This window comes from Ovis aries, chromosome 4, assembly GCF_016772045.2.
Source record: "Ovis aries strain OAR_USU_Benz2616 breed Rambouillet chromosome 4, ARS-UI_Ramb_v3.0, whole genome shotgun sequence".
Lineage (NCBI taxonomy): Eukaryota > Metazoa > Chordata > Mammalia > Artiodactyla > Bovidae > Ovis > Ovis aries.
The window spans coordinates 62,290,114-62,304,895 of NC_056057.1; the positions used below are offsets into that span (position 1 = coordinate 62,290,114).

The 14,782-nt window shown below is 42.9% G+C and overlaps 1 protein-coding gene across 5 annotated transcripts in view; it reads left to right on the forward strand.

The window, feature by feature from the left end:
• Window positions 1–14,782, forward strand: part of AOAH (acyloxyacyl hydrolase) — a 199,116-nt gene that overhangs the window by 152,569 nt on the left and 31,765 nt on the right. For all 5 annotated transcript variants that reach the window (XR_009600488.1, XM_042248592.2, XM_060415018.1 and 2 more), the window contains 2 exons: window positions 6,579–6,615; window positions 7,383–7,457. Coding sequence is in view for 4 of the 5 variants with exons in the window: in XM_042248592.2 (XP_042104526.1) it covers window positions 6,579–6,615; window positions 7,383–7,457 (112 nt within the window). In the remaining variant the exon portion in view is untranslated. The remainder of the gene's footprint in view (window positions 1–6,578; window positions 6,616–7,382; window positions 7,458–14,782) is intronic.

Below are 14,782 nucleotides of genomic sequence, written 5' to 3' on the forward strand. Positions count from 1 at the left end.
AAAAAAAAATAGAAATCCAAAAACCGTGGGGGAAATGGTGACTCGGTGCATAGATGCTCCAAGGACAAAGTATCTTTGGGGAAAAAGGAGAGAGAAGTGTAGCATAGCTGAAGGATACTTGTGAAGCTATGTCAAGTTTTGAGACTAGCAGGTAGATTAGAGCCACTCTGGGGAGGTTATTATATTCTTCTAAAAATACATGTTTTGGGGAATCATTTATCTAGTTTGTCACAGAAATTCAGAACCACACTTGTGAATTTGAAAGCATTTTCAGTAGTAGAAACACCATCAGAAACTGTCACAACAAACAATTATTAAGTACCTACTACTTTGAGTTGGAGGTCAATGTATTAGTTTGAATATTTCTGCTTATTACAAGCAACACTTTTAGAGAAAAGAAAGAATTTAAATTTCTTATCGCTGATTTTTTTAAACTAGATTATACAAATTGTGCTCTTCGAAATGCTTCCTAAATTTATAAGCAAAATCTGCATTATTTAAAATTTTATTAAAGTTAAATGATATTATTAAATTTATTTTAGGTCATTGTACAACACCACATTTTTCATGAACTATTTATACTCTCTATAATGCATTCAGGTTTCTGGTTCTGGATATAATGGAGGAAGCACACTCCACCCTGTCTGTGCCAAGAAATGCAGCCATAAAACCTAGACAGAATGTATGGAAAAAATGTTGGAGGACTCTGGGAAAGTAAACCAAAAAAGAAAACCAGAATCAGGAGTACAGCCAAACCAGCAGTGGTGTTGGCATTTTGTTGTCCTCTGATATCTTCCAAACTACACCCAATACTGCCCAAAATCCAGAAGTGAAGAGTGCCATGAACTGATTGAGTTAGAAGAAACCCTCTAGTTCTCACTCTAGAAGTGGGAAGGGAGTTTCTTCTCAGTGTCAGGGCAGCAGTGAGGAGGTGCCTAGAATTCTCGGTGGTAGTGGGGGCGGTTAGTCGCTCAATTGTGTCTGACTCAACCCCATGGACTGTAGCCCAATAGGATCCTCTGTCCATGGAATTCTCCAGACAAGAATACTGGAGTGGGTTGCCATTCTCTTCTCCAGAGGATCTTCCAAACCCAGGGATCAAACCCACATCTCTTGCACTGCAGGCAGATTCTTTACCATCTGAGCCACCAGGGACAGCCTCTCTAATGACAAGAGTTGTATTCCCAGAAGGGTAAGGCAAATCCCCTGTTGCTCATTTTCTCAGTCTGTCCTCTTATTATGAGATCCTCATGCATTGGAAAAGGAAATGGCAACCCACTCCAGTGTTCTTGCCTGGAAAATCTCAGGGACCGTGGAGCTTGGTGGGCTGCCGTCTATGGGGTCGCGCAGAGTCGGACACGACTGAAGCGACTTAGCAGCAGCAGCATAATGAGTTAATCTCTGAGAAGTGTACATGAGAGTAGGGGAGTGGAAACTGGGGCTTTAGGATGATGGAGGGGAGTCCAAGGAACCAGAAAGGACCAAGGAGCTTCTAGAGTGGGAGGAACTTGGGAAAGCAACCTCATCAAGTAGTGTATGAACGCCTGGGCTTAATCTTGAGCTGAACACGCACAGATCTGATCCTTAACTGCATACCAAGGACTCTGAGAACTCAGCTTCGACAAAGGCTGTTGTCTAGGTCCCACTCAGTGGCACAGACCTGAGATTAATCAGAGTAACACTACAGAGGCTTTGAGAGGGGAATGGACATTGAAATCATAACCTCCCAGAAGGCTGGGTAGAACTTGCCTCCTGAACCTGAGTGGATTGCCTAATAAGACAAAAGTACAAGGCTCAGAGTCTTTTAATATCCAAGATGCCAAGGATAAAATCCAAAATTACTCAGCACATAAGGAACCAGAAAAATCTCAACTTGCAGGGGAAAAGAAAACTAACAGATGTCAATGCCAAAATGTTGGAACTATCTGACTATCTATAAAAATCTGTATAGCAAGGTTGTAAAATGCACCTTACCGTCCTTTTTTACAGGTTCTCATATAAGAACTAGATCTTTTGCTTTTATTTATTTTAATTGGAAGCTAATTACTTTAGAAAAATGTGGTGGTTTTTGCCACACATTGACATAAATCAGCCAGGGGTGTACATGTGTCCCCCGTCCCGAACCCCTCCCCCCACTTCCCTCCCCATCCCATCCCTCTGGGTTGCCCCAGTGCACCGGCTTGACTTTGAGTGTCCTGTTTCATGCATCAAACTTGGACTGGTCATCTATTTCACATATGGTAATATACATGTTTCAATGCTATTTTCTCAAATCATCCCATCCTGGCCTTTTCCCACAAAATCCAAAAGTATCTGGCCAAGCACAGAATTTAAAAATTGCAGGTTATTTAGAAGACCGTTAAGAGAGTCTTACCAGTTGATTTGAATGTCCAGAATATGAAGCACTTGCTGCTATAGTCGACACTGACCCATCAGTGAAACTGTAAGCTGAAATTTACTCATGAAAGGAAAACCAACACTGACATTATGGGAAACCCGTCTTTACTTGCAATGTACAGTGCCTTATTTTAAAAAGATGAGCCATAATTCAGACTTGTGGCCAATAAGGACCCTGTTCTTTTCTTTCTTGATGATAGGTAGATTCTCCACTGGACTACCTTGACAAATAAATTAAATGTCCCTATTTCATAGTCAGAACTTTTCCATTTCTCTGATCTATCACTGTAGAGACCAGGTAGGGACCTCTTAAGGGCATCTCCAGTTCTTTGAATGCTGCTCTTGTTTTGCCACATTCCACAGGCTAGGAGCTATCTTTCTCTCCCACTCACATTTTTCAGCTCCAACTGCTTTACTAAGTATTTTCTGTAATAGTAGTAGCAGTAGCACCAACAAAATCAGCAGCCTGGAGGAAGTCTACATACAGGAGAAGAGAGAAAATAGAGCTTGGGAGGGAGAGAGATACCAAATGATGATGTGGCTGGTGAAAGTGTAGCAAGACTACAGGAAAGAGGGGCTCAGAAAAGAAAGTAACATGGGAATTATGTAAACTCTTTATGTAATCCCATAAAACTGAGGTTTCCAAAAGAAAATGGAAATCATGGAAGTGTAACAACTTTGGAGCAAAGACTTTGCTCCTATTGCAAACACCCACCAGAAAAAAATAAACATTTGGGTAAAGAAGTATACATACTTCCTCTCTCCTTGGGTGGATGTTTGTGATTGCTGCTTTTAAATCCACCGCAAGCCTTTGCCATTGGCCTGCCATCTTTGTCTTGACAGCAGAGAGATCAGAGGATGTGGGCCCAGGGAGGGGCTTTCCATATGGCATGCCATGACAGGTTCTCATTACCATTTCCCTCAAGCTCTGTGGGGACTCTGCACCTCAGTTCCCAGTTGTACTCTGGATAATGAGGGAAATTATTGACAGTCTCTGACCTGGCCCTTTATTTTTTTTCCCACTCATGGCTTGAGTTTTCATTTCTCATTAAGAGAAAAATCAAAGAGTGAGAATTAAACACCTCTTGATTTATTATCTTACTGAAAATGGGAAGTTGAGAGTCCTGGAGCTGGCACTGAATGAAGGGCCCAGCTGATGAGATGAGTCAGCCACTGTAGGCTCCCAGTGGCTGTCCTTCTTATCTTCCCTCTTGAGAGCAAAAGGGAACAACCTCACACCCAGAAGTACTTTGAGTCTATGTTTAGGACTCAGTGCTGTAAAACCTGGCACCTTCTCTGAGCAGAGATAATAGGCTCAAATCACATTGAGTTTTCTGGTTTGGATCTGCACTCAACCTTACTCTAGTGCTCAGTTATGTGTCTGCCCCCATAGATGGTAATCCTCGGGTATAAAGGCTGTGTCCAGCTCACCTGTTAATTCCCTACTATGTGTCAGGCATATGGCAGGTTCTCAACAAGTGAATGGAGAGGGTGAATGACTGCTTCCATGCTAAGGTGAACTGACGGCCCTTAATTTGCATGTCTGTGTGCATATTTAATACTACCCTGAACTGAGAGTCGCTCAGTGGTGTCTGACTCTTTGCGACCCCATGGACTATATACTCCATGGAATTCTCCAGGCCAGAATACTGGAGTGGGTAGCCTTTCCCTTCTCCAGGGGATCTTCCCAACCCAGGGATAGAACCCAGGTCTCCCGCATTGCAGGTGGATTCTTCACCAGCTGAGCTATCAGGAAAGCCCCACCACAAAAAGGAAGCAAAGAGTGTATGACGATTCCTAAAATAAATTTAATGTAGCATTGCCATATGGTCCAATGATTTCAATAACCTAAATGAACCTAAACAGATATTTGCACACCGATGTTCATAGGCAGCATATTCATAATAACCAAATAGTAGAAGCAACTCGAATGCCCATTGACAGATGAATGGATAAACAAAATGTGGGATGTGCATACAATGGAAAATTATTCAGTCTTTAAAAGTAAGAAAATTCTAACACAGGTTACAAATGGAGGCCTTTTGAGAACATTATGCTAAGTGAAATAAGTCCAACACAAAAAGATGAATAAGGTATGATTCCACCTATCTGAGGTACCCAGAATAGTTCAATATATACCAACAGAAGGTAGAGTGGTGTTATCAGAGACTGCTTCTATTTGGTATGATGGGAAAATTCTAGAAAAGGATAGTGATGATGGTTGCATAACAACGTAAATATATTTAATGCCACTGAATTGCACACTCAAAAAGGATTAAAATGGTTATGTTTATGTGTTGTATATTTTACCACAATGAGAGGGGAAATAAAGCAATGTTCGTTTATTATGCTAACATTCCTGAATCAGCCAAGGGAACATCAATGCTGCACATATAGCTTGCATCTAGTTGTATGTGGAAAAGGAGGCCCACCCTGCATGGTCACAGAATTTTGAGGGGACATGGGCTAGTTAGCTCCTAATAGCTGTGCACTGCCCTTTTGCCCATTTGTTTCCACAAGAAACCCACTGGCTTTCTCCCCAAGCTTCCAAGGCTAGAAGTTACAGGAAAATCTCCCTTGCCACTTGAATTGTACCACCTACCTGAGGATTACTCGCTAATTACTGCAGACTATCTTCCAACAGACAAAGAAACAGTGAACTTATTTGAAACAGTGAACTCTTTCTAGCACCCAGCCTAGAGAAGCCGGGTCACACAGGGAGCCAGAGCTCAGCCTTACAGAAGGGACAGACTTTGAAGTGCAACTCTCCAAATGATTAGTTGTGTGGCATTGGGAAAGTCACTTTAAGTGAGCCTCAGTTTCCCCCTCTATAAAATGGAGACCTACTATGCCTAGGGCTTCCAAGCTGGCACAGTGGTAAAGAATTTGCCTGCCAATATGAAAGATGCAAGAGACAAGAACACATGCCCACGTGGGCACACACACGCACGCACACACACACACACACACACACACACACACAATGCTACCTCGTACTATGGTGCTAAGGCCGAAATGAATTAATAAGTGTTTAGCAGAGCGTTGACAATAAAAAGAATATTCAATGAATACAATTTTCATATAAGAGATTCATTATTGGTGGTGCCTAGAGTAGGGGAAGGAAGTCATCTGTGTCACTACGGGAGCTTAAATACATCAGCTCTACAATCTGACTCGCACAGGCCAGCCAGTTAGGAGGAGTCTCAGGAATGAGCGGGAACACCAGCAGGCTATTAAATGGGGTTTCCAGGGAGATGTGCAGTTCTTGAATAATCCTTTTTACTGTCCCTCTTACTCCTTAGAAGAAAAGTTATGACCAACCTAGATAGCATATTCAAAAGCAGAGACATTACTTTGCCAACTAAGGTCCGTCTAGTCAAGGCTATGGTTTTTCCAGTGGTCATGTATGGATGTGAGAGTTGGACTGTGAAGAAGGCTGAGCGCCGAAGAATTGATGCTTTTGAACTGTGGTGTTGGAGAAGACTCTTGAGAGTCCCTTGGACTGCAAGGAGATCCAACCAGTCCATTCTGAAGGAGATCAGCCCTGGGATTTCTTTGGAAGGAATGATGCTAAAGCTGAAACTCCAGTACTTTGGCCACCTCATGCGAAGAGTTGACTCATTGGAAAAGACTTTGATGCTGGGAGGGATTGGGGGTAGGAGGAGAAGGGGACGACAGAGGATGAGATGGCTGGATGAGATGGCATCACTGACTCGGTGGAAGTGAGTCTGAGTGAACTCCGGGAGTTGGTGATACACAGGGAGGCCTGGAGTGCTGTGATTCATGGGGTCGCAAAGAGTTGGACACGACTGAGTGACTGAACTGAACTGAACTCATTCCCTAACTCATTCTTTAATCTTTGAATAGTTTCTGTCTCTGCTGATAGCTTTGTACTTTTTTCTCACATCTATTAGAAAGTGTACCCATTCATGCTCAGTAAATGTCTTGAAACCTGTGAATCCAAAAATGTTAGGGTTATGTTAATATAATGCCAAGTAAACAGAAGGCCCATTAAGAAAGTTGTAGGATGAAGTCATTCCCATCAGTATGATGGTTTGGATGACCTTTGACCATACAATGATGGTTCTTCCATGATTTCCGTCAATCAGTCAAATTCTCATACTGATAGTGCTGACTTGAATTTACTAACTTTAATTATTTTCTCAATTTTAACTATTCAGGTGCATCCTCCCAAAACCTGGAGAGATTTATAGAAAGGTAAGTGGAAAAGGGAGGGATATAAGTTGTTTTTAGGTTGGATTTCTATTTTGAAAAATTATATAAAAAAAAAAAACCTCTCTGTTACTATCCAGTAGCCACTTATACTGAACATCCATAACTTGTTAGTCACTTTCCAAACAGTGGGAAATTTTCACTTCTTGGGCCAGTGACCACAGGATGTGGTTAATTTACATGTATACTTTCAAAAGGATCATAAAAATGTATACAAAGTGGATAAAACTTCGGTCTGGCCCAAGTATCTGAACGAGACAAAAAAAAGACTGTTTCTTATTCCTGCTTTATGAATGAAAAAACAAGTTTTGGCTCATATTTGACTTAAAATTCATTAGCAAGGCCTGGGGTGTCCAAAATAGGAAGCTTGAGAAACCCTTGATTTTTCAAAGTTGGCTATGTCCACAGCTGTCGTAATGTCATAAAGTCCTACACATCTGGACGTAAGTACCTCAGGAAACTGATCTGGGTTTACTGATGACAACTACTGTGAAAGATGGTAGCGTGTCCCCCTACTGGAGACTTCAGCCTACTCTAAATGTAGGTATGTATTTATGTGGTCTTTTCCTAATGGAGAAGTGGGTTAAAGATTATAGAGAAGAGGGGAAGTAGGAATGGAGACACTAGAATGAAAGAAAAATGGCAAAAAGTTACCCAGAGGGTGGCCATTTGAAGATTCTTTCACATGTTGGTTGGTTCCAAAGCTAGGTTTCCAAGTGTTCGATATTCAAATTCCATCTATGGCTTCTCAGTTTATCTAGGAACCAGCTGTTGGATTATCCAGCCATTGTCATATATGCCATGATTGGAAATGATGTCTGCAGTGGGTGAGTTACTAAAAATGTTTGGAAGGTTCTTTGAGCTTCCCCTCATCTCCACTCCATTATAGTAGCCTACTTGCCTATCTTAACAAGTCCTGGACACATGTCGACTCAATAGAATCAACCTAGAAATCTGAAAGAGCCTTTGAAAAATATCTGATCCCATTAATTCTTTGCTCTGCTTCATAACAAATGGGTGTGTCATGATCAACTCTGAATTACATCACAAGAAATATGCTACTGCTAGCCAAAAATCCAAGACTGAGAAGCGTGACTTTTGAAATAAAGCAAAATCACAGCTATCCCATAAGAACAGCTTCCTCACTCATCTTCTGATTTACTTACTCGTGTGGCTGAGATAGTATAGACTTAGAGCTTTGCAAAAAACCTACACATGATTCACAGCCAATCCTATTTGTGCCCATGGCCCATAGTAAGAAAGTGGTTTTGCTAAACTGCTAATATCAGTAGTGATTTCAAAATGTTGAATGCCTTCGTTCCCCCACAACATTTTGGAAGGCTTCTCAAAGTCTGTGCATACCCCTAAGAATATGCCGCACATGTGAATGCCATCTGTCCTGTGATCATGGCCAAAAAGAAAAAAAAAAAAGGTGAGATCAGATCTAAAACAACTCCCCAGTAGCCACCCACACATCATTTTGGAAAACCTAAAAGCAAAGCCAAGAGAGGTGACATGACTCGTCCAATTAGTGACGGATGGCAGAGCTGGACTCAAACCCAAGAGGTACTAGAAGCAGGCCACCCTGCTCACTGCCCACCTTTTGTTTTTCTATACTTCGCTCACCAAGAGCTTTTTAAGTTTGTGCTAAAAACATGGTTGAATATTATGAAATTGTGTTTGCCCTCATGGATACCTCCATGAGAGCCTCAGAACCCTTCTGGTGAAGGAGGTGTAGACCTAATCAGTGAAGTGAGTTCAGGGTAGGAGATTCCATGCTGCAACCCAGAGATACTCATGTGCCTTGCCTTGGCAGCCCCTAGGCTGGTTTACCACTCTCCCCAGAATCCCAAGTCTGCCAAGGCTACATTCTGGGGACCCAAGTTAGCTCTGTGATGAGCCACCTGGCACTCTCCAGTAAATGGCAAACACCCCCAAAACCTTCCATGAGCCAAGAGCCACACCACTCTCTGCATCATCTCATCCCCACAGCAGCCCTAAGAGGCAAGTGCTATTGCGCCTTTTCACAGATGAGGAAACCGTTCAGCAAGGTCATTAAGAAACTTACTTCCATAGTGAGGGGCAAAGATGAGAGCCCAACAAGGTTCTCTGGCTAAATTCTGTGTTGTTTCTACAGTCCATACTTGTCTCATTTGCTTTCTTTTATGCACATGCTTTTAAAAGTATGTATTGACCACTTATGATGTGCCAAGCTCTGTGCCTGGCTCTAGGATACAGTGGCAAAGAGGCCACCATCCCTGACCTCAAAGAGCTTATAAAGGTAAAGCAATGAGCGTCAGCCCCCAGTCCCATCAAAGAACAAAACCTATGGTCAGATCAGCCAGTGCCCCTCCAATCTCTGGATCCTATCCCCCGGGAGGGGACAGAGAACAAGCTGGTTATTATACTGAGCAAAAAAAAACACCTGCAGAAAGACTTTTAGTTCAGGAGCCCCAAATCCCTGAAACTGCATGTTTTCAGCAGAAGCTGCACACGCAGAGGTCCCTCCAGCCTGGCCCTGCTCTTCCTTTTCCAAGGAGCTAAAGGGCAGGTAGACATCAGCCAGAGACCTATGCCAGCCTTTTTCCCCCCGGGGGGTCTGGGCAAATAAACAGCAAGCATTTGGGTGAAAGAATGGAGTCGGCTGTGTGGGGTGTCCCCACGGTGCCCATTTTGCAACGTCCTGTGGAGGGGTTAGAAAAATAAAGACAGATGGCAACTATACTTCCCATCTGCCAGAACATCAAGGTGGCAGAGATTACCCCAAATGAGCAAAGTGATTTCATAAAAAGCTCAAGCCAGCAACAAATTGCATAATAAGTTCGTCCTGAAAAAACTTTTAGGATATTTGCTTGACTTTTTTCTTTTCTTTCTTTCTTTTTTAATGAAAATGCTAGTTCTCTGCTTCTTTCTCTATTATTTAAACTCTTGTAGGTAATAAGTACTTGTTAAATGAGTGAAGGTCAGGATTGGAAAATAGCTTTTAGCATCAGGAATTTGAGAAAAAAGGTAAAATAGACAAACTTAGCTTTGTCATTGTAACTCTACTTGATTGGGCTTAAACTAACCCAGGTTACTTGGGCTTTTGCTATCATTGCCTTCAAAAACTGCAGAATGTGAGTGATACTGAAAAAAATTCCTGGAAATAGGGCAAGTATGAGTGAACTACAGCAGCTGGGTAGCAATAGGAGTACTGAGAAATGAGAGTGGCCTCAAGAGCCTCAGTTCATAAAGGGTGATTACAAACCTTCCCCAATATCCCAACATGACATCCCTGAAAAGAACATCATAATTACTGGAAATGTGATAAATATATATATATAGAGAGAGAGCGCTACATATATATATATAAGCACATAACACTAGCCACAGAAATGGATTTAGTTCCATGTTTTAGAGTGGACCTAGAAATTATAAACTAAATATCTTTTACCTAATGGAGAGAGCCAAGGCCACCCTACAGAGGTCGTCTGTGTCGCCAGCTCCCAAGCATTTTTCTGCAGTGCCATTGTTTCAGATGTCATCCAGGACAGCTGGTCAGCACTGCATTAAGAGGAAGCAGCCAAGGTGCTGATAGATAACAGACTCCGAGGAGTTCAGCTGCCAGAAAACAATCCATTCCATCCAATCAAGGGTAGAAAACCAATAGAGAAGGGAAGGGAAAGAACTCCTGCTCAGAGAAATTTTCTCTCCCAGCCTCCTCAGTGGAAGTGGGGTGGCCAAGGAGTTTCTCAACCAGCCAGGATGTTCCAGACCACATACTCTTTTAGGGGCCCCAGGACCTCTATGCATCAGGTAATGCGGGCCCAGTGAGTCCCCACCCCATTCCCCATCTATGTCAAGAGGCCTCTTCAAAGAGTTTGGGTGGGAAGTCAATAATGTGGTTACAACTGGTGGGCCTGGAGAAAAGGGCTGCCTCAATTTTCCAGGCAAGAATACTGGAGCAGGTTGCCATTCCTACTCCAGGGGATCTTCCTGACCCAGGGACTGAAACTGTGTCCCTGGCATCCCCTGTATTGGCAGGTAGATTCTTTACCACTAGCACCTGGGAAGCCCTCTCTTACCTGGATGTTTCAAAAGCACAAAAGCTAGCTGTGGGTGAAATCTGAACACTCAACCACAACAAGTCTCTGGGCTCTTGCTCTGATTCTGGGCAATGTTTTCTACAGAATCTGTTCGCCTTCTTCCTCAAGAAGGGGCACACCTGCCACCAACCAGGTGCAATCTGGCTGAAACACCTGCCAGGCTAATGAAATGATGGTGGCTGGCCCTGCACCCAAGTCATGAGGCTTATTTTGCATGATCGGGCACAATTCATTAGGATGAGGACAGAGTCTGAGCCACCCCAAAGGCAAGGCTCATCGTCTGTTCCAAGCCCGCCCCTGTGGTCCTGACGTGTGAGAGCATGTGCTGGGCACCATTTTCTCTTTCATTATTTTCTTGGCATGAACGTCATGTCTCTCAATCTGGTTTTCATATTTCTCCCCCAAGCTCTGTCCCCGCAACCCCTTACCTCTCCACGAGTGACTGGTGTGAGCTCACCAGTGGGTGGGGAAGGATGCAGGCACCGCGGTGGCAGGCAAACCCAGGATGGCAAAATGGATCTGACATGGGCTCCAGAACATCCTAGGGAAGAGGTTAAAAGTTTCAGCTCAGCCCAGTCAGTCTTTGACAACAAGAGGCACTAGTGGTAAAGAATCCGCCTGCCAGTGTAGGAGACCTGAGATGCGAGTTCGATCCCTGGGTTAGGAAGATCCCCTGGAGAAGAGCATGGCAACCCACTCCAGTATTCTTGCCTGGAGAATCCCATGGACAGAGGAGTCTGGCGGGCTACAGACCATAGCATCGCAAAGAGTGAGACACGGCTAAAGTGACTTAGCATGCCCACAAGGCCTGGGAGGTGTTCCCCAAACCACTGGAACTCTTTGATCACTAAAATGCTAGTACTCAGTTCAGTTCAGTCGCTCAGTCATGTCTGACTCTTTGCGACCCCATGAATCGTAGCACGCCAGGCCTCCCTGTCCATCACCAACTCCTGGAGTTCACTCAGACACGTCCATCAAGTCAGTGATGCCATCCAGCCATCTCATCCTCTATCGTCCCCTTCTCCTCCTGCCCTCAATCCCTCCCAGCATCAGAGTCTTTTCCAATGAGTCAGCTCTTCGCATGAGGTGGCCAAAGTACTGGAGTTTCAGCTTTAGCATCATTCCTTCCAAAGAAATCCCAGGGCTGATCTCCTTCAGAATGGACTGGTTGGATCTCCTTGCAGTCCAAGGAACTCTCAAGAGTTTTCTCCAACACCACAGTTCAAAAGCATCAATTCTTCGGCACTCAGCCTTCTTCACAGTCCAACTCTCACATCCATACATGACCACAGGAAAAACCATAGCCTTGACTAGATGGACCTTTGTTGGCAAAGTAACGTCTCTGCTTTTGAACATGCTATCTAGGTTGGTCATAACTTTTCTTCCAAGGAGTAAGCATCTTTTTATTTCATGGCTGCAGTCACTATCTGCAGTGAGGGGAGAAAGAGTACACAGGTAAAAATGGCATTGAGAATTTTTCAGATACAGAGTCATAGGGACCTTGTATGGCATTCAGAAGAGGTGACCCACCATCTGCCACTCAGACCCTTCTGAACTTGCCTGAGCTTGCTATGCTCACGGCAGGACATACTTAGCAATGCACACATGTAAATTGTCTAGGTGTACATGATGTAGCAAAGATGACTGGAGACTGCTCCAGCAGTCTCGTGATGCTTCTCCAGAAGCATCATGGCTTCTGTTCTGACTCCAAACCATTTTGGTTAAGCTTGCTTACTTTCATAATACAAATTAGCTGAGATTCTTTGTTTATCATCAAGGTTGTGTCTCTGACTAAAAAAGAATCATTAAGGAGGGAGTTTGGGAGACTTTCCTCCCTCTTAACTCATCTTGCTTTTAGGTGGTAGGAGAGGCTTAGCTCAGCATAACTGCTCTGTGCCAAACTGCTGTTGCATCAGCAGAAAAAACAAAACCTGAGCTGCCAAGGCAAAAGTTAATAGGTGTGCATGCTAGCTTTACCATTGACAGAAGACAGGACACAGACTCCAACTTGCTTTGTTTCACCCCTGCTGTTGCACTCCAAACACACAGTGAAGGTAAAACCTGGTTACTCTGGGTGGATTCTCCTGGTCTGAACAAGCCCAGAGGGCAGCCCAAATCCCCTCCATACACTGGGGTCCTTCTAGTGCTGTTGGACATCTGCAAATCAAGCCTGGTTACCAGTCTTTTTCCCCTAGTAGATAGGCAACCTATTCTCAAATCCTTCTGAGTACTCTTTTTTGTAGGTTACAGAGCCTTTTTGTTCTTAAAACCATATAATTTTTCCCAAAGTAATAAAAACCATAAATATAGAATTTTATTCCACATGCTGGGGTTTTGTAAAATGGGCATCTTTTTCCCTTTCCTCCTATCTCTTTATCACAAAGTCCAGGGAACTCATTACCTAGTGTAGAAGCATAAACACCAACCGCAACAAACGCCCCAAACATCAGACTTGCTCCACCTTTCCCTCTGGATGGGGACATGCTGCTTGTCACAAACTGGCCCATGTGGCCCTCACACGATGGTCAGCCTGCCACCCTTGGGATAGCAGCAGTGAGAAAGTGTTATTTGGCTAAGAGAAATAGGTAGAGCGGAAATGACATAAGATGACAATGTTTTCTGCCCCTCCCATCAAAACTTAGTTTTATCTCTTATTTTAGAAAGAATAAAATAATATGAAGACCCCTTTCATTTGGATTGTTTCTCTGATCACAAAATAACATCTCTTGTAAGAAGTTCAAATAATACAGGGTTTAGGAAGGGAGAGTTACGCCAGAGTCACTCCCTACCAGCCCCCTCAAGCCTGCTGTGAGCTAACCAATAGATACAGCTTCCTGTATTTGCATCCAGATTTTTTTTTTCTATTCAAATTCTAACTTACAGGGTGATTAATATTCATTGAAATGAAATAATATTATGCTTAGTGCTCTGCAATTTGTTCTTTTTGATCAACAATACTTTTCAGCAGTCTTTCCCATGTTGATACATTTATTCTTTTTAAAAATTTTGTTTTATTGTGATGAAATTCACATATTGTAAAATTAACCATTTTAAAGTGAATGATTCAGTAGCATTGAGTATATTCAGAATGTTCTGCAACCATCACCTTTATCTAGTTACTTCATTCCTTTGAATGGCTGCATGGGTGTACTATAATTTAGGCAGCCAGACTTTTTAGTTTATTCCAATTTAATTATATTCCAAGAAATGCTACAATATTTGTATGTACATTTTTGCACATTTGTGAAAACGTTATTAAAGGACAATTTCCCAAAAGAGAAATGTCAACCAAGGTTAATAGTTAAGCCAACTTCAAATTTTGATACATTTTGAAAAATTCCTTCCAAAATGACACCACTGATATTCATTTAGGAGCAGGTCCCTTAAAAGTGACAATAGTGAATACCCCAGGGACTTTTTTTTTTTTAGTTTTTCTTTTTTTAGTATAAATATATTTATTTCAATTGGAGGTTAATTACTTTACAAAGTTGTATTGGTTTTGCCATACATCAACATGAATCCACCACAGGTATACACGTGTTCCCCATCCTGAACCCCCCCTCCCTCCTCCCTCCCGGGACTTCTTTCTATTCCCTCTTTCCATGTCTCTTATGTCTGGTCCAACCTGTGAGTCATGAACTTACTTTTTCTGGCTTAGAATCTGCATTCAACGCCTTAGGGTGGCAGTGACAAAATACCTCAACCTGGGTAACTTCAAACAAAGGAGACATTCTCTCACAGTGCTGGAGGCTAAAGGTCCAAAATCAAGGTGTGGGAAGGGCCAGGTTCCTTTTGAAGTGCCCATGGAAAGTCCTTCTTTGTCTTTTCATCCTTCTGGTGGCTCCCTGCAATCCTCAACATTCCTTGGCTTGTGGCAGCATCACTCCAGTCTCCACTTCCAGCATCACGTGGCCTTCTTCCCTACGTCTGTGTCTCTCCTCTTCTTAAAAAACCCTAATGATTGTATTTAAGGCTCATCCTAATCCAGTATGATCTCATCTCAATTGATTATATCTGCAGAGACCCTGTTTTCAAATGAGGTCACAGTCTGAGGGATGCTATTCAAT